General features: G+C 46.0%; 8 protein-coding genes across 8 annotated transcripts; 4 read left to right on the top strand and 4 right to left on the bottom strand.

Annotated features, from left to right (window-relative positions):
- Nucleotides 1-847: 847 nt before the first annotated feature.
- ATR2-6 (Cytochrome P450 monooxygenase ATR2) lies at nucleotides 848-2,628 on the bottom strand (the record flags this gene model as incomplete). Its single annotated transcript, XM_036639240.1, has 5 exons — nucleotides 848-1,782; nucleotides 1,834-2,016; nucleotides 2,069-2,153; nucleotides 2,225-2,313; nucleotides 2,367-2,628. The coding sequence occupies 5 exons, from the start codon at nucleotides 2,626-2,628 to the stop codon at nucleotides 848-850; spliced, it is 1,554 nt and encodes a 517-aa protein (XP_036495943.1).
- Nucleotides 2,629-3,443: 815 nt separating this feature from the next.
- Nucleotides 3,444-5,073, top strand: prlG-3 (MFS transporter prlG; the record flags this gene model as incomplete). The annotated part of the gene is made up of 3 exons (XM_036639239.1): nucleotides 3,444-3,667; nucleotides 3,739-4,195; nucleotides 4,249-5,073. The coding sequence occupies 3 exons, from the start codon at nucleotides 3,444-3,446 to the stop codon at nucleotides 5,071-5,073; spliced, it is 1,506 nt and encodes a 501-aa protein (XP_036495944.1).
- Nucleotides 5,074-5,355: 282 nt separating this feature from the next.
- CGCS363_v007389 (uncharacterized protein) lies at nucleotides 5,356-6,513 on the bottom strand (the record flags this gene model as incomplete). The annotated part of the gene is made up of 1 exon (XM_036639238.1): nucleotides 5,356-6,513. One exon carries the CDS (start codon nucleotides 6,511-6,513, stop codon nucleotides 5,356-5,358), a length of 1,158 nt encoding a protein of 385 aa, XP_036496873.1.
- A 1,053-nt stretch (nucleotides 6,514-7,566) lies between these two features.
- P450-1-7 (Cytochrome P450 monooygenase 1) lies at nucleotides 7,567-9,311 on the bottom strand (the record flags this gene model as incomplete). Its single annotated transcript, XM_036639237.1, has 4 exons — nucleotides 7,567-8,573; nucleotides 8,630-8,698; nucleotides 8,750-8,852; nucleotides 8,913-9,311. The coding sequence occupies 4 exons, from the start codon at nucleotides 9,309-9,311 to the stop codon at nucleotides 7,567-7,569; spliced, it is 1,578 nt and encodes a 525-aa protein (XP_036496872.1).
- A 1,071-nt stretch (nucleotides 9,312-10,382) lies between these two features.
- Nucleotides 10,383-12,099, bottom strand: aflN-3 (Cytochrome P450 monooxygenase aflN; the record flags this gene model as incomplete). The annotated part of the gene is made up of 2 exons (XM_036639236.1): nucleotides 10,383-10,673; nucleotides 10,735-12,099. 2 exons carry the CDS (start codon nucleotides 12,097-12,099, stop codon nucleotides 10,383-10,385), a joined length of 1,656 nt encoding a protein of 551 aa, XP_036496881.1.
- A 1,481-nt stretch (nucleotides 12,100-13,580) lies between these two features.
- Nucleotides 13,581-16,111, top strand: shc (Squalene--hopene cyclase; the record flags this gene model as incomplete). Its single annotated transcript, XM_036639235.1, has 3 exons — nucleotides 13,581-14,786; nucleotides 14,845-15,585; nucleotides 16,106-16,111. 3 exons carry the CDS (start codon nucleotides 13,581-13,583, stop codon nucleotides 16,109-16,111), a joined length of 1,953 nt encoding a protein of 650 aa, XP_036496880.1.
- A 947-nt stretch (nucleotides 16,112-17,058) lies between these two features.
- Nucleotides 17,059-18,828, top strand: BOA7 (Cytochrome P450 monooxygenase BOA7; the record flags this gene model as incomplete). The annotated part of the gene is made up of 3 exons (XM_036639234.1): nucleotides 17,059-17,250; nucleotides 17,310-18,075; nucleotides 18,128-18,828. 3 exons carry the CDS (start codon nucleotides 17,059-17,061, stop codon nucleotides 18,826-18,828), a joined length of 1,659 nt encoding a protein of 552 aa, XP_036496879.1.
- Nucleotides 18,829-20,255: 1,427 nt separating this feature from the next.
- On the top strand, nucleotides 20,256-21,379 carry RSB1-5 (Sphingoid long-chain base transporter RSB1; the record flags this gene model as incomplete). The annotated part of the gene is made up of 4 exons (XM_036639233.1): nucleotides 20,256-20,559; nucleotides 20,609-20,669; nucleotides 20,723-21,136; nucleotides 21,193-21,379. The coding sequence occupies 4 exons, from the start codon at nucleotides 20,256-20,258 to the stop codon at nucleotides 21,377-21,379; spliced, it is 966 nt and encodes a 321-aa protein (XP_036496878.1).
- Between the last annotated feature and the right edge of the window lie 5,609 nt (nucleotides 21,380-26,988).

Genomic DNA, 26,988 nt, shown 5'->3' with positions numbered 1-26,988 from the left:
TGGGCGCGAGGTGTTCCAAGAAGTTCAGAATTAGGAACTTTGGCTTTAAACGCTTTCACGACGACGTAATTTGTCCCGGCGGAAACGGTCAAACCAGTGTTCAATCATGCCTTGAATTCTTGGTCGGAGCTGCCAAGTCTCCGTTCTACTGCCGTAGGCCGGCAGAAACTCATGATGCTATCATTTGAGCGCCGACTGCCGGGAACAATGGAACAGAGCCCTGGGTTTGCGGCCATGTGCGGCACTCCGCCCTACTAAACTAGGAGCTCCGGCGGACATCGGCATCCATGGGGCTCTTGACTCAAGTATCTCACTGTAGGGCTTGGCGTGTAAAGGCACTCCCCAGATGTGTTACGTGCATAATTAGAATTGGAGCGTGCGGTTACTGACAAGCATCAGGGGCGAAGATCGCATTGTCAGTTCCGCGGGTCTCGAACCTTCAGGGCGGGCGGTGTTTTTGATCGAGATCGCTAAATCAAAGTTCCATATCACTTTTCCGACTTCATTGTCCGAAAGGAAAGTAAGTTCTTGCGGAGGTGCAATTGTGTCGATTCCGGAACTTGCCTCTGGTTCCTCTGTCGCCTACGATGCAGCCACTTCAGTTACAATGGAGATCTCCAAATCAATCACGTCAGAAATTGAGATCCATTACCAAAGAATTCACTACTTCTGCGTACGATTTGCATTGGACTTGAAGGGCAGGTTTATGTGATGAGTCCTGGGCGTGAAAGCCCACGAAGTGTTATTCGGCCAGTGTCAATTCAACCACGGTAGATATGGAAGACATCAGGAATAGTTTAACATCCCATTCTGTAAGAACTAGAAATACCTCGATCACTTGTTGCAACTACCTCCTGATTGCTCTAAACTCAATCGGCTTCCGCAAGTCAGGAGTCCATCCCATACCGCCCCTCTGAGGCTTCATCACCTCCTTAACTCCACCAGGCATCCGGATATCGTAACGCAAAAGCATGCGCGCCAAAATCAACTTGATTTCATTGTTGGCAAAGTAACGGCCAGGGCAAACATGAGCTCCGTAGCCCCACGCCAGATTCTCTTTCGTCGCATGGCTGAACGTGTACTGCTCCTTGTTCTTGTAGTGGTTGGGGTCCGGAGTCTCTCCTCTGCGAAGCTTGAGGAAGCGATACGGATCAAACTCTTGTGGGTTGGGAAAGAGAACCGGGTCGAACAAGGGCGGCGCAAAAATGGCTTCAACCGTGATGCCCTGGGGGATGAGAGTGCCATCTTTAAGGGTGATGTCCCTCTCAACAACACGGTGGAAATGGGAAGGTGTCGTGGGGTTAAGTCGCTGGGCTTCTTTCATGACACTGTCGAGGAGCTTCAACTCATGCAGGGCGACGGGGCTCAGCTGTCCGTCGAACTGGTCGCAAACCCTCTGTGCTTCTTCGCGAAGCTCCTCGACTAGTTCTGGGCGAATCGCCAATTGGAACAGCGTTTGAGCAATCGTCGAAGATGTATTGTGGGTCGAGGCAACACCGAGTTGAACCATTGAGCCGGCTACATCGTCGTCGGTCTGCTTCCACTCACCTTGCTTCGCCATCATCCAGGCGAGCATGTCGTCGTAGGAAGCACGACCAGCCTGAACCTCTTCGCGTCGCTGTTGGATGATTGGCACCACTAGCCTCTTTGAGGCTTTCAGGTGGTTCCATGACTTGGCTAGTTGGGTTCGCTCGCGCTTGAAGAACCGGGCGATTGGACGCATCCAACCGGGATACATCTGAAGCATGTGTACAGCAGCCAAGACATTTTCTGTGAAGTGAACTGCACTTTTTGTAAGCTTTGGTATGTGAGAAAATCAGAGGGGAAACCTACTGCTATCATGGATGAACTGTTCGTTGCGGCATACGTCTGGCCCGACATAGACAGAACCGGAGACGATGGCAACGATCCGGAGTGAAGTCCGATAGATTGGGTGCGAGGTCCATTCTTCGCATGGGCCAATGACCTCGTCGACTGTCTTCTCAACCTCGGAGACCAGATGATGGTTGATGCGCTCTGCGGCAAGTTAGTCATTCTGGTCGGTTGGCCATTGAGGCATCGGACATACTGAGATTTCTGGTTAGGTCTGAGCGGATGCAGTGCACCAGAAAGGGGTTGCCGGATGGCAAACCCGTGTACTGTCTGAGTACCCTCTGTATAAATGTGGCATATTAGTATCGCGTCTGATTGAGGTCTCACAGTGCACTTTGACTCGTGATCTTACCTGATCATATGCTTTATTTTTATTGAGGACAGCTTCCGACATATTCCAGAGCTCGTCCAGCGCCGCTCCTGGGAGAACAATCCGTTCACCTGTGATTATGGTTAGGGACTTCACGTTGAGCACGCAAACAGAGACAGCCTACCTTCATAGTGTGTTACTCGGAAACACTTGTTCTTGCACCTCTGATAGCCTTCCCAGTAGAATCTCATGGGATCCCTCAGGAACTCGTTGCGGCGCTTATAGTAGCCCCCAAGCTCTTCTCCCATCAAAGGAATCTGCTTGAGTCTTTGTCTAACACGCAGCCGAGGGTAGATGTATGAAGCAGAAAAGATGACGGCGATGAACAGAAGCAGAGCACCGCGCTCGTGCAGAGTAGAAATGAACATCTCTTTGGCTGGAAACATGTTGATAAGTTGGAGGCTAAGGTCCCGCTTGGCAATTGGTATTTTGAAATCGATCACGAAAAGCACCCATGAAGCGGTGCAAGTAGCGTCACTGTAACTATATGTGAACGATGTGGAGATGAACCTCTCTGCATCGCCTCAAAGGCCTGGTCAAGATTACGCGACGCCGTTTCTGGGCAAAATAACTGGTGCCGAGCGTCCAGTCTTGGCGGCAGCCCCGACATTCTGGGAACCGTTGTGCGGCCATCAATGGTGGGGACCGGAGCCGGGACTTGTCGATCAGGTACCCCGGTTCACATGCCAAGGATCGCGAGAACGAGGAGGGGCGGGTTGAGGCCGTCGGAGACGCGTGGGTTTGTCTGAAGTGTTACCCGCTCAGCAGGCAACCCATTCGCTCAGAGTTTCATGAATCAAGAAGCTCTTTCTGCCCGCACCGGCGACTTTCGGGGGTGGATAGAAAATCGGGATGAGGACGTGCACAAGATTTACAGACTGAACTACCTCGATAATGTCATTCTGGATATGTGCATCGAGACGTGATGGTCCCCGATGCTATTTACGGCGATTGATATTCTGCCTTGGCATGGCCACACCCAAAGTTTGACGTGAACAGGGTAAGCTGGACATTAGGCTGATCACTTGTCGGTGATGGCGATGCTATCCTTGGACTTTTGTCTAAGATCTACGCCTAGAATATAGTGATGTTGCCAACAATTTTGTCTGGCACGTTACATTGACAACACTCGTGCTGTCCAAACAACTTCATTTCCCACAGACTTTGAGAGTTATTGAGAAGAATGAGTAAAGTCATCGACATGGCATCGCTTACGCAGCAAGATCGCGATGCCCAGCGCAGGTCGCCCTACGAGAACTTGCAGTCTCCCGTGGAGTCTGTCAACAGCCTTGCCTTCGAGAAAGCAAACAGCGACCCGTCGGTCGTCGATTGGGAAGGCCCAAAAGATGTTTTGAACCCCCAAAACTGGGGACCACGAACGAAGCTTGCCCACGTCCTCCTCGTCAGCTCGTTCACGCTATACTCGTATGTCAATCTTTCACGTCAAGGTCAACGGCCATATCATACACAGACCTCTAATTCCAATGTCTATTCAGGAACTTGGCAGCTGTAATGTTTGCGCCTGGAGCTCAGTACCTTGTGAAAGAGTTTGAAATCACCAGCTCTATGGTTGCATCCTTGACAGTTTCCATCTACGTCTTGGGATATTGCGTAGGTCCATTTCTCATTGCACCGTTATCAGAGATCTATGGTAGACTTGCCGTCTATCATGTCTGCAACATAACATATGAAGCCTTTACAATTGGTTGCGCTCTCAGCTCAAACGGTTCCATGTTCCTCGCCTTCAGGTTTCTGGCTGGCTGTGCCGGTGCAGCGCCGATGGCTGTTGGAGGAGGCACCATTGCCGACATGTACAAGGCAGATGAGCGCGGCAAGGCAATGGCACTGTTCAGCCTTGGTCCTCTACTCGGTCCAGTCGTTGGGCCTGTAGTAGGAGGTGCACTTACGCAGTACAGTGGTTGGCGATGGACATTTTGGGTGATCTTCATCCTGGTAGGTCTCTGATACTTCTTTATTGCGTGCACACATCTAACGATAGCTCGCAGGCTGGTGTGGTCTCTCTGATCGGCATCGTCATCATGCGCGAAACCTTCGAACCCATTCTACTCGAACGAAAGGCTGCATACTTGCGCAAGACCACCGGCAACGATCGCCTACGAGCCCGAACTGCAAAGAATATCACACAGGGACAGTTGCTTTGGAGAGCTATCGCGCGCCCGACCAAGATGCTTATGTTCTCGCCCATCATTTCTCTCATTTCTCTTTACTGCGCCTTTATGTTCGGCCTCACGTACCTTCTCTATACAACCTTCCCAGCTGTGTTCCAGGTAAAGTACGGCTGGGGCCCTTCTCAGGCTGGACTAGCATACCTGGGCCTGGCGATTGGGATGATATTCGGAGTCGGGCTGGTTGGCGCGGTGAGCGACAAGCAAGTCAAGGCGGCCAAAGCTACCGGAGTGCCAGCGCGGCCCGAAATTCGCCTACTGCTGTCGGTCTGGATGGCTCCTGTCGTCTCAATCGGCTTCTTCTGGTATGGTTGGAGTGCTGCCGGGGACACTCACTGGATCGTTCCAGTTCTCGGCACATTTGTTATTGGCTTTGGCTCCTTCATCATTCTTATGCCGTCTCAGATTTATCTCGTGGATGCATTTGGTGCCGAGGCGTCCGCATCGGCCTTGGCCGCGAATACGTTCATGAGAAGTCTGTTCGGAGCATTTCTACCTCTTGCTGGGCCGCCTCTATACAAAGGGTTGGGACTTGGATGGGGAAATAGTCTGCTTGCTTTCATCGGGATTGCGTTTGTTCCTGTGCCATTCCTGTTTTACAAGTATGGCGAACGTCTCAGAGCTCGGTTCCCGGTGGACTACTAGCCTCGGATCAGATATAGGGGACACGCAATTTGTGACCGCAAACATTCCATTCACTTGGCGTCTTCAATTCTGTGTTTCGATTAAGAATTGAGCATTAACTTATTGCGCGTAAACAATCATTGTCACTGCATATATTACTACCTAGTGGAATTGCTGCCAAGAACTCGAGTCATCTGAATGTTGTGAATACAGGGACTAAAAGATTTGAAGTAATGAATAAGAATACCGTTAGCTGGTCAACCGCCCAACCATTTCGACTGAAGCCTCTGAGACATGTTGCATTCAGAATTCAATTTCCTTCATCTTTGCCAGGAGATTGTGACCAGACAAACTACCCCTCTTTTCTTTCATCTTTGCCAGCAGGTTGTGACCAGATAAACTACCCTTCTCCGCGCCGAATCGTCTGTCCCATTGAATTTCGGCGTCTTCTTTCGCCGCCTTACCAGGTTTGATCCCTGCAACAGCACCGCAACTAAGAGCAGCCACAGCGCATCCTACAGCGACTGTGACCAGCAAAGGAGGACAGACAACAGCCGCGGGCGTGGCGAGAAGTCCACTCAGCGCTCTGCAAGTAGCCATATGCTTAGCAGCCGCAGGCGCGCCTACTGCGGCTGCTCGCGATATCGAGTAGACCTTTCGGCGCCAGTTGCCATGAACGTTTTGTTGTCGGTTTGCGGCTTTGGCGTCACTGTTGGTCGCGCTAATCTTGTTGATGTTCGCAACATTGTATAAGCAGTCCCGCAGAAGTGGTGAACTGTTTCTTATGTTGACGTGGACGTAGGGGTTACCACTTTGGTGAAGCTCTCCTCTAATGCGAATAGGAAACAAGTCCGATGGGATTTCGATCTCATCCGGTACAACGAACAAATGAACAGCTGGGACCAAAATGTTGATCGTAGGGTCTGGTCCAATAACCAGCCTGAACTTTTCCAGGAAGACTGACATTGCCCCAATACTGTGAAATGTGCCACAGAACTTGGGAAGTGGATATTCTTTCAACAGGCGGTTGAAGGCCGGGTACCAGTCGGTGCCAGGATGATATACGAAGAAGTACTCGTCTTCACCAGCTTCGGAGTTTTCATCATAGCAGGAGGCGATGAAGTCGTGAACGTGCTGAGGAAAGCTGTGGCTTTTTTGGTTTTGGTGATTATTGAGAGAATCAACCCCGTTGGAGATTTGCTCCACGTTCTTCTGGATCTGGCCACCCAGCTTGATGAGCTCGCCATGTGCCTGGCCCCCGGAAAGTGTTTTGACGGCCTTGAATAACGAATCAGAGCACGCATTAAAAGACAATGTCTTGGCAATGACACCGGCGGTGTCCAACACAAGCTTTGCCGGGTCTTGTAGATCAGTGAGTTTAGCGTGGAGTTCTTTGCTTTGCTTCGCAAAGGCATTGATGGTGTGAGCCGAAGTGGATACAAGGGAGATAATGTTGCCCATGTTGATGAGATTAGTTGATTTGAAAGCTTGAGCGAGAGCTAGGTGTAGTGAACGATCAAATATTGTTTAGGGTATGATGAATGATCAGATCGAATGTTGCAGCTGCGGTAGCGGATGTGGTTGAGTGCTTAGGCGTCGAGAGTGGAATGTTTACCGATGAATATATATTTAATTGTCATCGGCTTATGAGAAGTCATTCGATGGTTGAGTCGAAGCCATCGTTGCGGACGAACTTATTTGGCGCTCCGCCCACGGTCTAGCCCGTCGAGTCATCGACTATGGTATCAAAACTCTTCGTAAGACAGCAAGTCTCTCAAAGCGTCAATGGGAACTCACTTTTGCATGTGCTGTCTTAGAGATGGCCCTGTGTTGACGGATCAGTCAGCGAGAATAGATTGCGGAGAAGCATCTCTCAATGTCGCACTTCTACTCAGATGTCATGTCTTGGCAGGCTTTTGCAGTCAACGACAGGAAACGCCAGTTGGTAAATTAAACTACGATACTTTTGGCTTAGAGGACTTGTCACCTCAGCCCAGAGGCTTCCAGCCTCCCAAAAAGACAACCGTCTAGAATTGAAACGGTAAGAATCGCCCGTTTATGGTTAGGACATCTGCCAATTGGGAGTCAAGGCACAAGCAGCTTGAGTTGAGCGACACAGAAACGCAATAGTACCGAAAATGACGTAGGTGTGAAATGTAAAGCTTTTGAGCTTACATTAAGTTTACACTGCCAGCAGCGGCGATGCCAACTCTGGAAGTCCGCCTTGGCCCTCCGGCCGCATACTAGGCAACGGCCACCCAGATGATGTCTCGGCGACATTTTCTGTTCCAACGGTGCACGATAAAGACATCCCTAGACGAAAAGCTTAAAGTTCCCCAACACCAATCAATTATTACGCGAACGGAAGTCCCGGCGATGATCAAATGCAATTCTAGGCCTTAAAGCAGTATCTTGAACGCATGTACTTGATTTCTTGATGCCTGGCCTAGAAGTGTGACGCGTATCTCTGGCAATTCCACTTGCACAGCCATATATCTGAGTTGAAACTAATCGCTAATGGCGTCTTCTCCGAATGGAGATCTTTGCCTTTGGGTCAGCTACAAGCGACCACATGAAGGTTCGCGTCTGTGGCACGGTGCCTTCACTGAGCTTCCAGTCGTAGTTCAAGACAAAATGGCACAGAGCAACCTTCACCTCATGCGCCCCAAAGAAACGGCCAGGGCATGCGTGCGTTCCAATGCCGAAGCCCATGTGGTCGGGGGAGGTCGATGAGACTAGCTGAGACCGGTGCTCCATTCCGGGCACCTGGCGTAGATTGTAGAAACGCCAGCCATCCCATTTGAGCGGGTCTTTGTAGATCTTCTCATCCCAGTGCAGATGGGACGATACAGCGATGGACGAACCCTCGGCAAGACGGAGTCCATCAGATAGCGTAACGTCCGTGTTCAGGATTCCCCGGAGGCCGCTAATGGCCGCTGGTTTCATTCTCTGGCACTCCTTCAACACACTATCGAGGAGCTTCATCCTGTGTAGTGCTGCCTTGGTCCATCCACCCTCTTCGCTGAGCACTGTCTCAATCTCTTTACGCAGAGGATCTAGCATCTCGGGATGAGCTGCAAGATCGAGAATAACTTGAGTAAGGAGGTCTGTGGTGGTGTGCATAGCGGCCATGGAAAACAAAAGTTGAACAGCAGATGCATCATAGGGCATGCCTTTCGCAGCCTTTTCGGCCCACTCGACAGTGTCATCAAACACGACGTTCGGGTCTTCTGCCTTGGCTCGACGTCTTCGCTCAACCATTGGCTCGAATAATCGGCGAGCCAGGCGGACCTGAGTGCGCGCTTCGCGACAAGACGGAAGCACCCAGTGCACCAAAGGACGAAGTGCGCGTGGCCATAGTCGGAGCATCACCGCTGCACGATTGACCGTTCCAGCGTACGTAGTGGTGATTTTGAGCCAATCCTCATTTTGATACAATGGATCGCCACCGAGAAAAGCCTTGGACGATATCCGTGAAATCAGATCTAGAAGCGAAGATCTAAGCTCGACATCGTGGTATTCTTGGAGTGCATGTTAGTCGTGAGTTATAAATCCGGAGAGACTCGAGATAAACTACCTTCATTGTCTGTGAATATTCTTTGCATAGAGGCCGTGCATTCGGTCGATAGTGAGTCGGTGATCTTGCCTAATTCAACTGTCATCACATGTCCACACAACGCGTCTCAATGTGTCTTACTCAAATGATGCGTTAATTGGCTTTTAGTTACTTCTCGCAGTATCTTCGCGTCCCGAGCACCTTGTTGGGTAAAGTCAAAGCCCGGTATCCCCTCGTGGAAGTCCTGTTTTCTGTGATCAGACCTAGCACAGCGAATTCGGATCTCAGGAACAGCGTCCTTTACCTGTAGAAACAGCTTCACAAAGTCGACTCTATGGTCGTTTTTCAGCTCGGCCGCATATTTTGGCGCGAGCATCACGATTTCACCACCGTCAGCAACCATCCGGAAGCCGGCGCTGTCAGGGAAGTCCGCAAATCCCTGAAGAACCATGTCTCTAGCTCCCATGAGAAACCTGTATTTGGCCTTCATTCGAAAAATATCGAAAGGCCCAGGTTGATTTACCCATGGTAGAGGAGTGCGTTTGGATGATTTCTTGAAGTATGAAAAGAGTGCAAATAGGATTGCAATGATTGTTGACGCCAGGATGTAGCCTCTCGAAAGCTCATAATTGTCTCTACCCATATGCGTTGAGCTGTTGCTTTGGGCATGATGGTTGTCCAGATGGTTGATTGTGGCCTCCATGTCGAGTATGGCCGTCGAAATAGTTGCGAGAACACGCGCAGCTGCGAAAAGACTATCTGACCAATTTGCTCGAACCCGAGGATCGCGCGATCGATCATCACTTGCGCCATCATTATCATTGCAATCCGTCTTCGAGATGAGGTAGTTCTCGTTCTCGTTATGTGCGGTCCCCGATATAACGATGAGTTCCAACACAGGGGTCCCTGGGGACCAGGATCGCCGACGGACCCCCAGCGCCGGTGCGGGCTGCGGGGTGTGCGGATAAGACCCCACCTCCATGCCGGTGCCTTTGTCTCATGCCTTTCTTTGGGGCGGGCGTAGCAACGATACGCTGTGTCTGTTGCAAAAGGCCTTCTGGTTCCTCAGGGCCAAGGCTGGGCGAAAACATACTGCGTACACATGCCAAGGCAGATATTTCGGCAAAAGATGACTACGTGACGCATCAACTGAAAGTTCCCGGCACCAGAATTAGACCCCTCGTTCTCGTCTTGGCGCCTCGAAGCCATGCCGTTTTGCAACGCCTCGAGCCGTCTCAAGTTCCAGCTGTCAGAATTCCAAGTCCGTAGCTTTGGGGCTATGAGCGTACGGCTTGGCGGTTCATGACTTTTGCTTTCCGGCAAATCACTTCAGACGAAATGTAAAAGACTATGTGCTCGGGAAGTTGGCGGGATGACATGCAGTGGTTAGTAGGTTTTACCGCTGTTATACGCCATGAATTTCTAAGCGACTTAGTCTCTCATTGACATCATGGCTGAGGTTAACTGTGTCGGTCTCGGCTGTATAGTTTCGGTACCGGGTGTACCAAACTGGCAGATTTCCGCCGACTACCCACTCGTAAACAACATTGTAGACTATAGTCATCTGTGATAGAACTCTTCCAACGGCTCTGAACCACAGGGATTGACTTTGGCCCGGACCTAACGACTGTTAGTTCTAGGTGTGGAGCGACACAAGAATAGTCACAACATCAACCACCTTTGCCACCACGATAAGATGAATACGAGCCGATCGCAATTTTGGACAAATCTCATGCATTCAAAACACGTAGTATTGCATTGAAAGTTCAATCCGCTAAACTCCTGGCGCAAACCTCACCCGACACGGGTAGCCATCCGCCGGATGACTTCCTCCACCTCCAGTAGTCTGATACACGCGATCGCCGTTGACATGCTTTGGCGCACTGCCTGGAAGCAAGACTCCCAACCCAATCTTATTCTCCCCCACCGCCTGCTTGGACTGTGACGCCTCCCATTCCTGATAAGCAGGTGTGAAATCAAATTCCCGAGCAACAAGCATGATGACAGCCTTGATCTCGACCATTGCAAGCTCCGAGCCCATGCATGCCCGAGGTCCTTTCTCGAACTAGAACATGTGAATGTTAGTTTGGTTCTGTAAAATAACGGGAAATTTTCAGCTGACTTACCGGACGCCACGCATCCTGGAGTGGATGTAAGCCCGAAGGGTCACCCAGAGCTGTGAGAAAACGCTCAGGAAGAAACGTATCGGGCTCTTTCCAGTATCTAGGGTTGTGATGCAGGCCGTGGTGATTGCCAAAAACAATGCACCCTTCTGTGGGGTATCTAACAGTAGAGCCCGGAATTTCTCGATCATAGAGGTCAAACCCTGGCTTTCCGTTCCGAAGGGTTGACGTTGGTGGGTACATGCGCAAGGTCTCCTTGATAACCGCTGTAGTATACGGAACACGGTTGACGAGGTGCGGGTTTTCTTTGAGCTGCTGGGCGGCGCGGGACACATTCGAGCCTAACACCTCGTCATGCTCTTGTCGTACTCGGGCCAGGACCTCAGGGTGTTGGGATAGGATATGCAGGACGTATGTGATGGTTGAACCCGTGGTGTCGTAGCCTGCTAAAAGAAGAAACCTCATTTGGCTCTTAATGACTTTGTTGAAATGAGCCTCGCCTCCGAGTTCGCGAAATGGGTCTGCAGAGAGCTTTTTGTCCGTGTTTCGAGCGCGGACTTTGGAGATGGCCCGGCTAATCACGCAGTCGTCCTCGTCCTTATTGGTCTTCTGTCTGTGCTGCACGCCGGCGATGTATCTCTCCATTCGAAAGCCGTTATACTTGTGTACCAAAGGCCTGATGAAGTTGAGACTTGCAAATGGCATAAAGCCTTCCACAAGTAACCACCTAAGCTGTGAAACAATGGCGTCGGCCATGTCGTTGTAGGACCTCTGGGTGTTCATATCGTGGTTCCATAGAGCTTTGCCGGACATGTCCATAGCCAGGTTCAGCGCAGAGTGGTGCAGTTGAAATAAACCACTGTTCCCTTTAGCTCTGCCAACAAGCTGATCCCGGAACACGCAGATTGTTTCCACGATATTGGGCACAAGCTCGGTTGCGCGACTGAAAGCTGGGCGAAACACATCTCTCCAGCGCTTCCACTCGTCGCCTTCCATACTGACGAGGTCATGTCCGCCGCTCAACGGCTTGATGTAGTTCTTCAAGAAGGCTACCTTGGGCAATGAATTCTCGCCCTGAGTCGCTTGGCGCATCAGATCCGGTGAGATGATCATCAACATCGGTCCAGTGAATGGCCACATGTCTAGATAGAAAGCTTTGTCCAGGTGTGGATACCGTCTGCGAACTTGATCGGCGAGAACCACAGTTGGCATGACATCGCGCGGGAGAGATATCATGATGCTCAACATCAGACCAAGGTGTCCTAATATGGGATGATGAGGAGGCATGGGGATGCCGTCCTTCTGAAGACGACGAAAGAAGCTGCGCGCTCTGAATAACGAGAAGGCGAAGTAGAGTATGCTGGCCATCGTTGTGGCGACTAACGCCATGTGTATCGTGGTGAGATGCATTGTGTTTGTTGCGGTATCAATGATGGTTGTGTTTGTATAGGTATCTGTGGTGATGGTGACGGTGAAAGTCGTTTGTCGACGAGGTTGATAGACTGTGGCTGACCAACCCTGGCAAGCCAAAAAAAGGCTTCTAGCTCTGAGATAAATCGAATGAGCCAAAATTGAAAAGAGCAAAATGACTTTGAAAAAACGAGGAAGAAAAGTTATCACTGAGCAATCCCCCAAAGAGCCGTTGACAAGACACTTCTTCAGGTCTGAGACTAGGCGAAGCATGAGTACCAGATAATGTAGTGATCCATAGAGAAACAAAAGATATGCCACAAAATATTTGGCTCATGGACCATAGGCTATCTTACGTTGCCGGGTCTCATGATATGTCAACGGTGTTCATGCATGACATCTGCACAATCTTTATGTTCTATTATGAAGAATGGCGATTCACATCTGCGGTGACATATCGTGATCACAATCCCCGAGCTTCTGGATTGATGCCTGTCTAATTCCAGCGTTACTGCCCAACAACACGGTAGCTTTCTGGCCAAGGCGTTAGAGAAGGTGTGACCGGCCACACGGGACCACATCAACAGGATATCCATAGCTTTCCAAAAATTGACGACACGCCTTTGACCCGTAGGAAGGTACAGCCCGGTGGTTTCTTGGCTTTGAGCCGGCCGACAGATGGGACTGACAGCAATGCAGGGCGTGCGTGCTCTGACTCAATAGTCTCCGTCTGAATAAAGTGGTGTTATTCGATTATCAGGTTCTGCTTTTTTCCAGGTTGGGTTTTTGGACCTTGACTCGTGTTTCCTACTGGGGAAAGATCGACTTTGGAGCTGTAGAACGGTAAAACACGGCCTGTGTAGTAGTTCTCTCCTGCGGGAATTGTAACCCCGCATAGTCGATCGCCGCAGGGGAGTGTGCGATGGATCGCCTCCACCACGATACCTTCATCTGACGTCTTGGCGCAAACCCCAATGCCCCAATAATAGCATGCCAGGGAACCTGACATAGAAAATCGATGAGCACGTTCACTACTCAAAGCAAAGGTCTCGATGCACACACGGCAGAATGCCGGGGAACTCCAGTTCTATTTCTCCGTACTACGAAGCTCTTGGCAGAGAACGGCTTGGCAGGTGATACGCAGCAAAACTAACAGTGAGATAAGGTACCCAAACAATCTTTGAACGCGCTAAGGGATGTCCTGGTTTTAGAAATCCGTCTACCAGAGAACCTCGTGACGTAACAGACCATGAAGGGGTCCACTCGAGAAGTCTCCTGCGGCGCTTGGTATCCCATGGGGAATGCATCTCGATGGCTGTAGGGGCCTCTGGTGTACGCTTAGCTAAGAGGCGTTCTCAACATATGAGTTCGAGATATGAAGCCGGCTTCACTCCTTGAACGCAGTATCGCTGTGAGCTTGAGCATCATCAGACACAATCATGGCAACAAACACCATTCTTCTCACACAACAAGACAATGATCTTGCGGAGTCTGCAACAAAATGTATTCAGCAGGCTACCGAACATGCGTATGACCAGATGAAGCCTGATGGCCACTGGTATCTGGAAGTTCGCAGCAGCATCTCCTTCACCGTACAATGGCTATGTATTCGACAAATCCTCGACATGCCTTTGTCCGAAGATGAGGCAGACAAGTTCCGACGCTGGCTGCTTTCCCAACAAAACACCGACGATGGCTCCTGGGGTTTAGCACCGTCCGTTCACGACTGGGACGGAGATGTCTCAACCACAGTTGAAGCCTACTTTGGGCTGAAGCTTCTCGGTACCAATGTCAACAGCAAGCCCATGCGCAAAGCAAGAGCTTTTGTTCTACGCCACGGTGGTGTTGCAAAGGTCGGCGTCTTGACACAATTGGTGCTGGCACTTTTCGGCATCATTGCATGGAAAGACATGGCTCAGGTTCCTGCTGAGCTTATGGCTCTTCCTGCCGGCCTTTCGCCAGTTAACATTTACTCCTTCTCATACTGGTCACGAGTGTCAGCAGTGCCCGTGATGCTGCTTAAGCACCACCAACCGATCTTTCCTTTGCATCCCTTCGGAGCCGACGACAGCGAAGAGACCTTGGGAGGCAACTTCCTTGACGAGTTGTTTCTGAACCCGTTGAACCGGACTTTGAAGTCAATCCCGCAACTTTCCACCTTGTGGAAGGATGGTCAAGTTGGTCGCTTCGCCTGCACTTTGATCGATAAGGCGGCTAGCGTGGTTGAGCCAGTCTTGAAGAGGTCAATGTTGCGCACCTACTGTCTCGACCAATGCGTGCAGTACATCGTCAACCATCTCGACGCGGGAGGCTTTGGATCTCTCACTATCTCCAACTTCCTTTGCGTGGTTGGTCTGCACGCCGCCGGTTTCCCAGCAAGCCACCCCGTCATGGGTCACTTGACGAGAGCTATGGAAGACGCGCTTTGGGAGGACGCCGATGGCCTGCGTATGCAAGTGACGATCGGGCCTGTGTGGGATACGGCACTTATGACTCTGGGACTACTTGAGACGGGGCTGGCCGATGATCGGACCGACCTTTCCATCAAGTGGTTCAAAGACCACCAGATTCTCAAAACACACGGCGACTATCTGGTGACAAATCCGCGAGCTTCCCTACCTGGTGGTTGGTCATTCCAATACTGTGTAAGTACAGCCCTGATTGCACATCCTACCGGCAGCATTAGCTAACGAAACCATACAGAACGAGTACTTTCCCGACAACGATGATACCCTTGTGTGCCTTTTTGCGATCGTCATGAGAAACCCCAAAGAAATCAACTCTGCCTGTGGAGCTCGAGCTTTGAACTGGCTCCTGGCCATGCAGGGCGGCGATGGCGGATGGGGTGCCTATGACATCGACAACACCAGCAAAGTCGCAAATCTGTTTCCGTTCGCAGACGGTGTCGAGTTCTTCGATCCCAGTGTTCCCGATATCACGGGCCGTGTTCTTGAGGTCCTCGGCTACATTATCACGGAACCAACCTGCTCATCCATCATGCCTCCTGCTGTACTTCAACGCGTCCGTGAGGCTTGCAGAAAAGGCCTCCAGTACATTGCGAAGTCACAAGACAAACTCACAGGAACATGGTGGGCAAGGTGGCATGTCAACTACTTGAACGGAACAAGCAGTGTTCTTTGCGCTCTTCCGTACTTGCAGTCAATCGAACAACCAGAAGAAGGCATCCTCATCTCAGAGCCCCTCTCTTGGATCAAGGCTGTTCAGAACGTTGATGGTGGCTGGGGTGAGAGCCTAGGCACGTACAGGGATGAGTCCTTAGCTGGCCGAGGACTCATCTCGACACCCACTCAGACGGCCTGGGCGGTGATGGCTCTTCTTTCTCATTTGCCCCACACTGACCCGGCGATCGAGAGAGGAGTTCAATATTTGCTTCGGACTCAAGTCGACTCCGAAAAGGGCGTCACTTGGGACCAAGAGGCGTATGTGAGTGTGGGCTTTCCAAACACTCTATGGTTGGATTTTGGCTGTATGCGACATGGTTACCCAATGGTGGCTCTGGGACGGTATCTGCATGCTTGCAAGCAACACTCAATGTAGTGATGCCAAGTTGTCAATTGGATTTCGTTTACGTCCTTGGCGTGGCAATAAGCGGGACTTTATGGTCTGTCATTGATACGAACTATTCGTAAATACAAGATTTTGCTAAACTTCTGGATACGCTTTTGACATCTGGTGATCTGTCGTAGGTTCTCGGATGCGCTTGCTTTGCTTGAAATACTCCCGACCGTATTCGTCGCGAAGCTTCCGCCCTTCGGGCTCATCTCATCACGATAGTTCAGTCTTTACCCGCCTTGATTACAAGCGAATAAGCTTAATCCCCTCAGCGCTTCCAGATTGATTTACATTGCATAACTTGGGAACCAGGCTTTCGGAACTGTCCTGTGCCTGAGTTCTCTCGGCCGGCGTCACCACTGAACTCTATTGTCGGTTAGCAAGAACACAGACTTGATGCTGGATACAGAGTTCCTACGTGCACCAACCTTAGCCACCTGTTACCCCCACGTGGGCGTAGTTTTTGTTCTGTGAGTATCCAAAGTTGACACTGAAGTTGTGGATTGCCAAGACTCGTGGCTGATTCAGAAGTATGGGGAGTGCCATCCCAAGATAGCGGGGGTGTCCTGTGTGGACGTTGCCGAACAGGGAACTCAGCTGTTGCAAACGATCGCCTAATCGGTACAGGTTTCAAAAGTCAATCTCACAACCACGGGGAAGTGACTTCTGGAAAGTCTCCGGTCGATGCATTTTGTCCCACGGAATCCTAGAAGTTTCCACCTCCAGACAGCATTGTCACAAACGAATCATGACAACCCTAGAATAGGCCTTGCCTGCGGGGCGCGGCACCAACAGCTACGAACATAACATGAATCAACGGCAGCCCCAGCTTGGCAAACCCCGTAAGATGAATATTCTGCAGCCAACCAGATCGAAGGTAATTGAGGTTCGCCTCGCCAAGACAAGTCAACAAAGTCACCGTGGGAGCTTGAGCCTCCTGCAGCTGGCTCTCGACCGGCCCCAGTCTTGGGTCTCCATAGCAGGGCCAAGCCGGGCTTGGTCCGGCACAGTCAAAACGCCGTAGGCGCACCGGCTTTCAGGCGGACTCGGGGCTGCACAGCCTCAGAAACAGGAGCTCCGTGTTTGGTAGAAGCATAATGAGAGTGACTAGGTACTACACGCTATTTTGAGAGTCTGCAGTCAAGCACGAGCTTTGCCGATATATGTTCGTGCTCGGCCAGCAGAGTTGCAAACGAAGACGCATCATCAATCTTACATGTTCAGGAACATACACACACTACTAAATAATTCCCATCGTCACCCAGATCGCCCATCTCTGCTGTCATCAAAGCCCTCAAATCTGTTCGCTCCTGTTTGCAGTGTTCGATACCCTCAGCCTTCATCATGGCGATCACACACACCGTCGCGAGCTCTGTTATGAGCTGCCAGCCAACAACTCTGTTGGCCATTGTTCTTGCACTCGGTGCAGTCACATACTATTCCTTCTTCCGGAAGCCGAACCTGAACATGCCCGTTGAGATTCCGGATCCTGGCCCAGAGGGCGTGTTCAACACTCTAACGCGCATGTATGAAAAGGTGAGTCTCAATCCATCGGCATTGCTTCCCGAAGAACATGAGTCCTGACTTGGAAACAGTACCCCGACACACCATTCATCCTAAAGACATCAAGACCCATCGTCATTCTTCCTGGCAACCTCGTCGATGATGTGAAGAACATGCCCGAGGAAAAGGTCTCTTTGCACGCCGAAGTCAAGATTGACCATTCGATGGCCGTTACCAAGGTTGGCGGAGGCACCTACGGCACAGAGCTTCTTCCCACTGTCCGCATAGATCTTACCAGACACACCAACGGTGCCATCCCCGCCATCTTGGACGAGCTCCGCTTCGCGATGGACATCGAGCTCAATGACGTCGGCAGCGACAAGTGGTCCACCAAGGGACTTCACATGAGCGTTACCAAGATCTCAGCCCTCATGCTATCGCGCATCTTCATCGGTCGCCCCATCAGCCGCAGGCCCGAATGGCTGCGTTCTTCTATCGGCTACACCATTGATCTGATGCGCGCCCGCCATGCGTTGAACAAGTACCCCTACTGGCTTCGTCTTTTCATTGGCAAGTACTTGCCCGAAGTCAAGCAGATGCAATCTCACCTTGAGAGCGGCAAGAAGATTCTGATGCCAATCGTCGAGAACCTTGTCAAGGAAAGAGCAGCGATGCAAGATCCCAACACTTGGATGGACGAGAAGAAGCCTCTTCAACACTACATGTCGGATGAAGAGGCCCTCGAGTTCGATGATGCGCAGGGAACCTTCTGCTCATGGTTGCTGAAGTACACCATCATCCCGAAGGGTGCCAGTCATGAGGACATTGCTACATCGTTGGCTCTCAACCAGCTTGCTCGTAAGTCTACCTCAGAACCTCTGTACTGGAATAATACTGACTGGCGTGCTAGTCTCATGGGTCTCTATTCACAGCGTCAGTTACACAGTTACCCGTGCAATGTACGACTTGGCCACGCGGCCAGAGTACTTCGCCCCCCTGCGCCAGGAGATCGAAGACGTCCTACAACAGGATGGCTTCACCATGGATGACAAGGGCCGTCGCATCATGGGCCGCACATCCTATGTCAAGCTCCGCAAGCTCGACTCCTTCCTCAAGGAGAGCATGCGTCTGTGCCCGAACAAGCTGGTCAACATGGCTCGCATCGTGCAGAGCCCCGTCACTCTTTCCACCGGCCACACCCTCCCTGCCGGCACTCGCATTGGTGTTCCAGTCTACCACGTCATGACCTCACCAAGCACCCAGCAGAGCTACGCAGAGGTTGCCGACCAGGCTCCTGCAAGCGAGTTTGACGGCTTCCGCTTCTACAAGCTGCGCCAAATGGATGGTAACGAGAACAAGTTCCACTACATCACGACAACATCCGATTACCTGGCCTGGGGCCTCGGCACCCACAGCTGTCCCGGCCGCTTCTTCAGCAGCACCGCTATCAAGGTCTTATTTGTCGAGATGCTGCGCTTCTGGGACTTCCGGCTTGTAGGCGATGTTGATCGTAAGGGAGGCCCACCTGTTGGTCACAGGCTCAACGACTTTACTCTCACGACTGATGTCACTGTTCCTCTTGAGATCAAGCGCCGTGAGGGTGCCAACTAGCCTGGTTTAGGGATCTGCATCTGGATGCTTTGAGAAAGCGCTGTCTTAGGGGCGACGACCCTCGTAAATGAACTTTTTGTCTGGCAATTTGGTGGAGCTTGGAAAGTGTATATCTTCGGGGTCGAAGGAAGGTACCGGGCATTAGTATATGTAAAAGTTGAATTGAAAGCTACTTGCAAACATTTTTCTGCAATTGCCATGAGGCTGCGCCTGTCGCAGAGATATTCGAAAGACTCAATTAAAACGCGCTCGTCTTGACCAAAACACTTTGTACTAGCATGATGTTGATGTCACAAACAAGACTCGGAGAGCCGATTCGGTGCAGCGATCCATGATTGCCATACGTTCGGCGACATTCGGGTTCGGCGACGTTCGGCGGTAATCGGCGGAAGACAAAGAATGCTTGCCTCACGCGCGTCCACCTGTAAATGATTGTCTATGTGCAGTTTTCCTCGTCTCCCAAGTAGTCAGGCAATGATTTCAGAGACGCATCTAGCAAGCGGACGCAGCCATCATCAGTTCGCATCTCGAAGCGAGAGACTAGAACCTCGTCAGAATTCTTTGAGAATCAAGTCGCGAGCTGTTCGGCTGTTGGCATGACGCATCGAAGATTGTTTATCCGATTTATCGGGTGTCTTGGCGCGGGCCTACGGGTCGGGCATGAGAAGCGTCTTTGTGTCCCGCCGTCGCATCATGTTCACATGCGGGAACCACGTAGGCTAGTCTCAAATATCCATCCGCCTTCAGTAGTCTCGCTCCCTGATTCGTCATGTTGCGAGTGCGAGTGCGCCAACCAGTGCGGTCTACGCTACTTGCGAGCCAACTAAAATCGGGCCCAAACTGTCGGGACGTCGATCGGGCTGGCCGTTCAATCATACGTGCCAGGATATCCGCAAAAACACATGGGGTGGCGCTCACCTTGCCCATCGCGAGATCCTCCACGTCCGAATATGGTATAGTTTACGGCCGGTCGTAGACAAGGGGATTCCACAACCCGCACTCTTCGAATCCAGCCTCATGTTTAGATGGGGAGAGCCATGAGAGCCAAGTGCACTTGGCAGTCTCTAAACGTGGAAAAGGGTCAACATAAGCGAAAGAGAGGGATCCAGCCACTCGTAGATCATGGCCTGTTGTTCGTTAGGGGATAGCTTAGGATGTCTTAGATTAGATCCCGCTCCCGCCACGGAAATAGTTGGCAGGCAAGCAAGTTTCCCACGGATTACTCCTGGGTTTACGGCCGACCCCGCTGTTTCGTCTCGATAAGACATACGCATGCGGTCGTTTCTCCCTTCGACGTCCATCGTATCCTCCAATATTTAAGACTTCTCGGGACCCGCGATCTCAACGTCTTTCTTAGCAACGATCAGATTTGTCTCTTCCCAGTGTGATCCATACGACAGGCTTCAATCTCGAGAATCCGGCCCGACATGTCTGCAACAAAGCTTCCGAATGGACTCAGGACTTTCGGTCCGAAGGCCAACTGCACTCTCGAGCTCTGTCCTCTAGAAGCCAGTCTTCTGAAGTATCAGCCTTCCATACCTGCCAACAGTACCTTCATCGCTCTTTTCGCCCTCGCTATGATCATCCATAGTGTGATCGGGTTTCGGGCAAAGACGTGGGGGTTCACGGCGAGCGTCATTGGCGGATGTTTGGTGGAAATTGTCGGTTACGTTGGACGACTCATTCTGCATGACAACCCCTTTTCATTCGGCGGCTTCCTCATTCAGATCAGTAGGCGATGCAATACCCAGCCCGCCGTATTTGTCTAACCATGAAATAGTTTGTATTACCGTCGCCCCTGTCTTCTTCTGTGCCGCCATCTACGTGATGCTTTCCAAAGTGTAAGCCTCCTTGCTGCACCACGTCAATAAATCCTCTGCTAACATGTGGGTAGGATCATCACTCTCGACCGATCGATATCCCGCTTCAACCCGCACCTCTTCTATTACGTCTTCATTCCTTGCGACATTATCTCCCTCATCCTACAAGCCACCGGCGGCGCGCTATCGAGCATTGCGAACGATAAGAGCCAGGTACAAAAGGGCGTCAACGTCTCCCTGGCAGGTCTTATCTTCCAAGTGGTGACTCTAGTGGTATTCTGCATACTGTTCGCGGATTATCTCTTTGCCGCCTACAGATCGGGTGCGCGCGAGCGAATCACCAAACACATGAGCGTGTTCTTGGCGTTTCTGTTCGTGTCAACCATCCTGATTCTGGTTCGATGCTCCTACCGTATTGAGGAGTTGAAGGAAGGATATTTCAGCGTTCTCTTCCGGAACGAGCCGCTCTTCATCGGGCTCGAGTCATCGTAAGTGATCATAGACCCCAACCTTTCTTTGGTGCTGGAGCCTAACATCAATCAAGGGTCATGGTTATTGCAGTCTTCTGCCTCGTCATCGGAAATCCCGCAATCGGGTTTAAAGAAAACAACAAGAGAATGAGTACCATGTCTGCCACAACAGATGTCGAAAACTTCCACGCGCCGGAGAGGGGCATGACCATGGAATGCGTTGCTACGGGAAAGTCTCCCGCGGAGGTCGCCAGAGTATGAGGTGGTGCTACGAAAAATATTTTGACTGTTTTTTGCGACCCCCGAAAGGCCGACCCACCAGTATTAGTGGGGTTTGAGATGGATCACGATGGATCCACGTCTTGTTCGGGGGTCGCAAAAAGACAGCAAAATTTGCATCTGGACTTTTTCCTTTCCTTGTGGGGCTGAAAGCGGTTCATCCAGAATCCATGGACCTCACAGGAGAATCATGCTGGGACGTTGATGCCTCTTGTGGTGTTTTTATTTGTTCTGTTCTCATACTAAGATACCATTTCCCTGCTTTATACAAACATGTAGCATATGATCTTAAGCCTTTGGGTTTTATCTCCTCCCGCCGGCGTTGACTTCAAGAGCGATATTGTCGCTTCTCAATAGTGTGTTCGGCGCTTAGGGGGCCTATCCTCCGGAAACCACCTCATGTCTGATCATTCGGTTGCTTTAGTGTTTTCCGTGGCGATTGTGCAGGGGGCAATCACCTCTGGACTTGGAAACAATAGCCGGCGTTTCGTGGCGTTTCGCATACGTTCAGAGATCGTGGTTCAATTTGACCATGGTAAGGTAGCGATGCTACCTACCCTTCTTCCGTTGACTTCTTTTACATAGTTTTACGTCTGTGAGCACACCTTTTGGACTGCAGTATGACTCTGACGGGAAGATATGCGAGGGCCATAATGGCCTTGACGCCTAGGCTTCACAGAGAAACCTCTATGACCATCCATGGTGGCGAGGCCACTCGTGAGTGTGTGGATGTGAGTGTTTGTGTCAGTGTGCTGTATTTCACGCCGGTGCTTCCCTATTTACATAGGGCAAAGGGCGTCCAGCCGTTAGACGAATCTCGTGTGGACGAGTTCAGGTGAATCCGGCAAGTAGCCAGGCATGCGGCCAAAGCTGCTGAAGTCAGTGCGAGGACGTCTCCTTTCGCTTTCCAGCCAACGACCTGCTCCATCGCTGGTCTCGTTGCTGACCTCGCACTTTGGCTCTGCAATCGAGCGCACCTTGCTTCTCCTTCTCATGTAGCAAAACGTCAAGGCGATTGAGATGGACATGAGCGCGAGAGCCGAGAACACGAAAATTACAACGATGAGTCGCATTTGTTGGCTCCAATCGCTCGGGGCATTTCCAAGTTGTTGGACAAGGTTTTTGTACTTCTCCTCCCAAATGTTGGACATGGTGTCTGGGATGGTGGCGATGTTTTCCATCTTGGAATGTGGATTGATAGTCTTGACTTTGAAGATTTGAGATCTTGAGATACGGTTTGTTGGGTGAGGGTGTGCTGCGACGGGAGGAAAATACGCAGCAGTTGGGGTGCACAGAGCGATGATAAGTGATATCGCAACTGTACCTCTGAAAGCAAATGAGAGTTCACCGCCTACACTCCGTTGCGTTAACAGCGTCCGCCCCCCCTTTTTGCCGAAATTACGCACGCATAATCCCTATATATATATAAAAATTTGCTTAACGCTATATAGATATTTATAGTATAGTAATTAACTTATTCTAATAGCTTTAATTAATTTATTTCTATTAAATCTTATTATCTAAAGGTATTATAATACCTCTTAAACGCTACTATATAGCTTAATAAGTAGATAATAACCCTTTTAGGTATTATTTATTACTTATTACTAATAGTATATAGAAATAATAATATATATAATAATTAGTATAAGATACTACTAGAGATCCTTTTTAACACTCTACTTTATTATTAATTAGGATTATTATACTTACTAAGAAGGCTTACTAAGCTATTATTACTAAAGAAGCTACTAAAGAGGCTACTAAAGAAGTTATTATTACTAAAGCTAAACCTAAGACTAATAATTTAGTAGTAGCTAAATCTATATTATAAAGAAAGTATATATTTATAGCTCTTCTATTATTATAAAAAGCTTTAAAAGTATTTTCTTATTAAAAAGTAATAATAATATAGAGGAAGTAAAAGAAGGATCTACTATATATAATCTAGTTCTAAAATACTCTACTTTTATTAATATTATTATTTTAACTAAACTTAACTTTAGTTAACTTAACCTCTTATTAAACTACTTAATTTATAGATAATATACCTATAGTTTCTTATTATAGTACTAATAATATATTTATATTATTTTATAATATATTTAAAGAGGAGGATAATATAAATAATAAGGAACTAACTTTACTATAAATCTAAGTTACTTATAGCTTAATACTTAAAAGTAATAATTTACTTATTTTTAATCTAACTATTAAAAGTATTATATATAATAGATTTAGTATTACTCCTATATTAAATATAAATAATAAAGACTAAGAGGTAAATAGTAACGCTTAACTTAAAATAGAAGTAGTTTATTTATATATTATAAAAAAAGCTAATATTACTATTATTATTACTTAGAGGAAGCTTACTAATATATCTAAACTAATATTAATCTTTATTTAGGTTTATCTATCTATTAGAGAGGTTACTTAGCTAAATATTCTATAAGTTAATATTATCCCCTCTCTTAAATAAGCTAAAGAGAGAAATAAAATCTACTTTACTATTAAGTAGTAATATAGCACTATATTAATCTCTAATAATATAGTAATTAGTATATAAACGCTTTAAAAAAGTAGCTAAATAGGTATTTTAGCTAGTATATAAGAAGTAATTAATTATAAAGCTAATAATCTTATAAACGTTAAGCGTTAGAAGGAGGGTATATATAGATAACTTCTCTATATATATATTTACTTAAAGTATTAGAAATATAAGAATAGTTTAGGTAATAAGAAGTTTAATTAGTACTATATATTAAACTAGAAGTATTATAAGATTAAATCTTATTATATAGAGAAGTAAATAAAAGTTATTATAATTAGATAAGCTAGTATTAATAATATAGAACTACCTAAAGAACTACTTAGTGAGATTTTTTATAATTAGTTTATAGAGGATTAGAAATACTAAAGTAAGAGAAATAAGAATATTATTAAAGTTAATAATAACTAAGAGATAATAATAATAATAGAAGAGAAGGCTGAAAATATTATACTTCTATTATTAAGGTTAAGATTTAGCCTAACTAATACTAATAATAATATTATTATTAATATATATAGTAATATAAGGGCGTTAGATTATTATCTTTAATATCTTAACCTATATATATAGCTACTACTATTAGTATTACTACTACTAATATATTAGCTATATATAAATATCTTATAGTATTTATTACTAACTCTTCTACTATTAAACCTTCTAAGTATTTATTAACTAAATATTATACTTTTAATTTATTTATCCTCACTAGTAGTACTAAATTTACTTTAAAAAGTTTTAGATTAAGTAGCTAGCTTTATTAAATAGTTTATATCTATCTATAGTAAGTAATATAATATTAATAAAAGGTTTAAAAAGAAGCTATAGAAACTATAATTAGTAGATAGTAGCTTATAGGTAATTTATAAGTTATTAGATATTTAGTTTATTAAATAGGGTTTTACTTAAGATCTTATTAAAAATATTAAGAACTTAATTAAATCCTTTATAAATAATAGTACTTACTATAGAAAATAGTTTAACGCCCTCTCTAATATAATATCTCACTCTAAACTTTATTTAAACTATTAAAAATTAGAAAGAGATATTTATATAAGAATATATACTAGATTACTAAGAGGGATAATAATAATACTAATTAAAAACTCTATAGTATTAGTTTTAAGTAAGTTAAGGTTATCCTAATATATTAACACCTTAATACTATATTAATCTATTAAGTAAGAGATCTATAGTATACTAGTTAAAGTTAGTTAATATAGTAAGTATATATAAAGCTATTTACTATTAAATATAGCTAACTTTATAGGTATTTTAAAACTCTTTAGTTTTATTTTATTACTACTACTATTAGTATTATAGATACTATTTATATAGTTATAAATTAAATAAGATAAAATTAAGTAAAGCGATAAGGATAATTAGATTAAAATCTTAAGTAATATATTATTAATAGAGATATATTACTTAGAGGAGGATAATAAAAAAGAGTAATATAGTAAGAGTAGTATGAAATTTAACTATATATATAATTTTTTTATATAATATATTTAATTATAGAAAAGTCTATTTATAGCTATAGATTTAATACTACTACTCTATATATATAAAAATAATAAAATTACTATTATTTTAGATCTATAAATAATATACTTCAGTCTATCCTAATATTAGTTAGGAGTAGTTAAAGTCTCTAACTATAATTAAAATCTCTAATTATAATAATATATTATTATTATAAATTATTATTATAAGTATTAATAATACGTTTTAGCTATTATATAAGTAAAATTAATATATATATATAGCTACTAATAAAAATAATAGATAATAGTATATTTTTTATATTCTAATACGCTTATAGCTAACCTTTTAGCAATCTTATTAGCTATAATTATAGATTTAATAATTAACTATTATATAACAATATAATTAAGATCTATTATATATAAATATATAATAAAAATTTAGATTACTTACTAATATTTAATATTAGTAGTAAATCCTCCCTTTTATAGTTTAATACTATTAAATATATACTCTATCCTATTAAAGTTAATAAATAAATAGTGAAAATAGCTCTTAATCTAAAGTAGATAATACTTAATCTCTATAGCATAGTTATATAGATATTCTATAAACTCTTAAGTATTATTCTTATTATTATTCTACTTTAAATATATCTTCCTAATATATTACTTTAGATTACTAAAATACTCTTTAATAAGGTTAAAGTCTAGTGAATATAGAAGTAGAAACTTAAGATTAATACTTAATATTTAGTATAAACCCTTAATTTTAAGTATATAATAATAGAAGAGGTTATCTATAATAATAATAGAGTTTAGCTTTAGAAAACGCCTATATTTTAAGATAAAATACTCCTATAGCTAATAAAAAAACCTATTACTATTAGTTATACTATAATATATAGTTAAGTATAAGATACTACTTAATATAAGAGCTAATAAGATCTATATATAAGAGTTCTAAAACTAATTAATCTCTATAGTTTAAAATATAGTAAGCTCTTTTAGTACCTATTTAGTCCTCTATATCCTAATATCCTTATTAATACTAGATTTATTAATAAATATTAATTAGTTAGGGTGATATTATTATATATAGTATAAATACTTATATTATAATTTATTACTTTACTAAGTAGTAATAATCTTAGACTTCTTATTTATTTAGCTAGCTAAGTTTAACTATTAACTAATTATAGAATAACTAATTTAGATCTTAAAAGCTTTAAATAAGAAATCTTATATCTCTTTAAAAGATAAATTACTATAGTACTATAGTAGTTTAAGAAGTTCTATATAATACTATATTTCTATCTTTTATTAACTTTAATAATACCTCTTATATCTCTATACTTTATTAGTAATATTATATTATAATCTATATTATTAAATTATTTATTTAGTATAGCTAATAATACTTACTAACTTATAAGTCTTTTAGTTTTTAAATAATAATATTATTATAATTATTAATAGCTATAGATTTAATATTCTAAACGCTATTATATTATTATTATTACTTAATATCTTTCTTAATATATCTAATA

The sequence above is a fragment of the Colletotrichum siamense genome (genome assembly GCF_013390195.1).
Source record: "Colletotrichum siamense strain Cg363 chromosome Unknown KSG_Cg363_contig04, whole genome shotgun sequence".
In the NCBI taxonomy this organism is placed as follows: domain Eukaryota; kingdom Fungi; phylum Ascomycota; class Sordariomycetes; order Glomerellales; family Glomerellaceae; genus Colletotrichum; species Colletotrichum siamense.
Note: the sequence above shows the minus strand (reverse complement) of the source record. Positions and strands in the feature narration are given on the sequence as shown.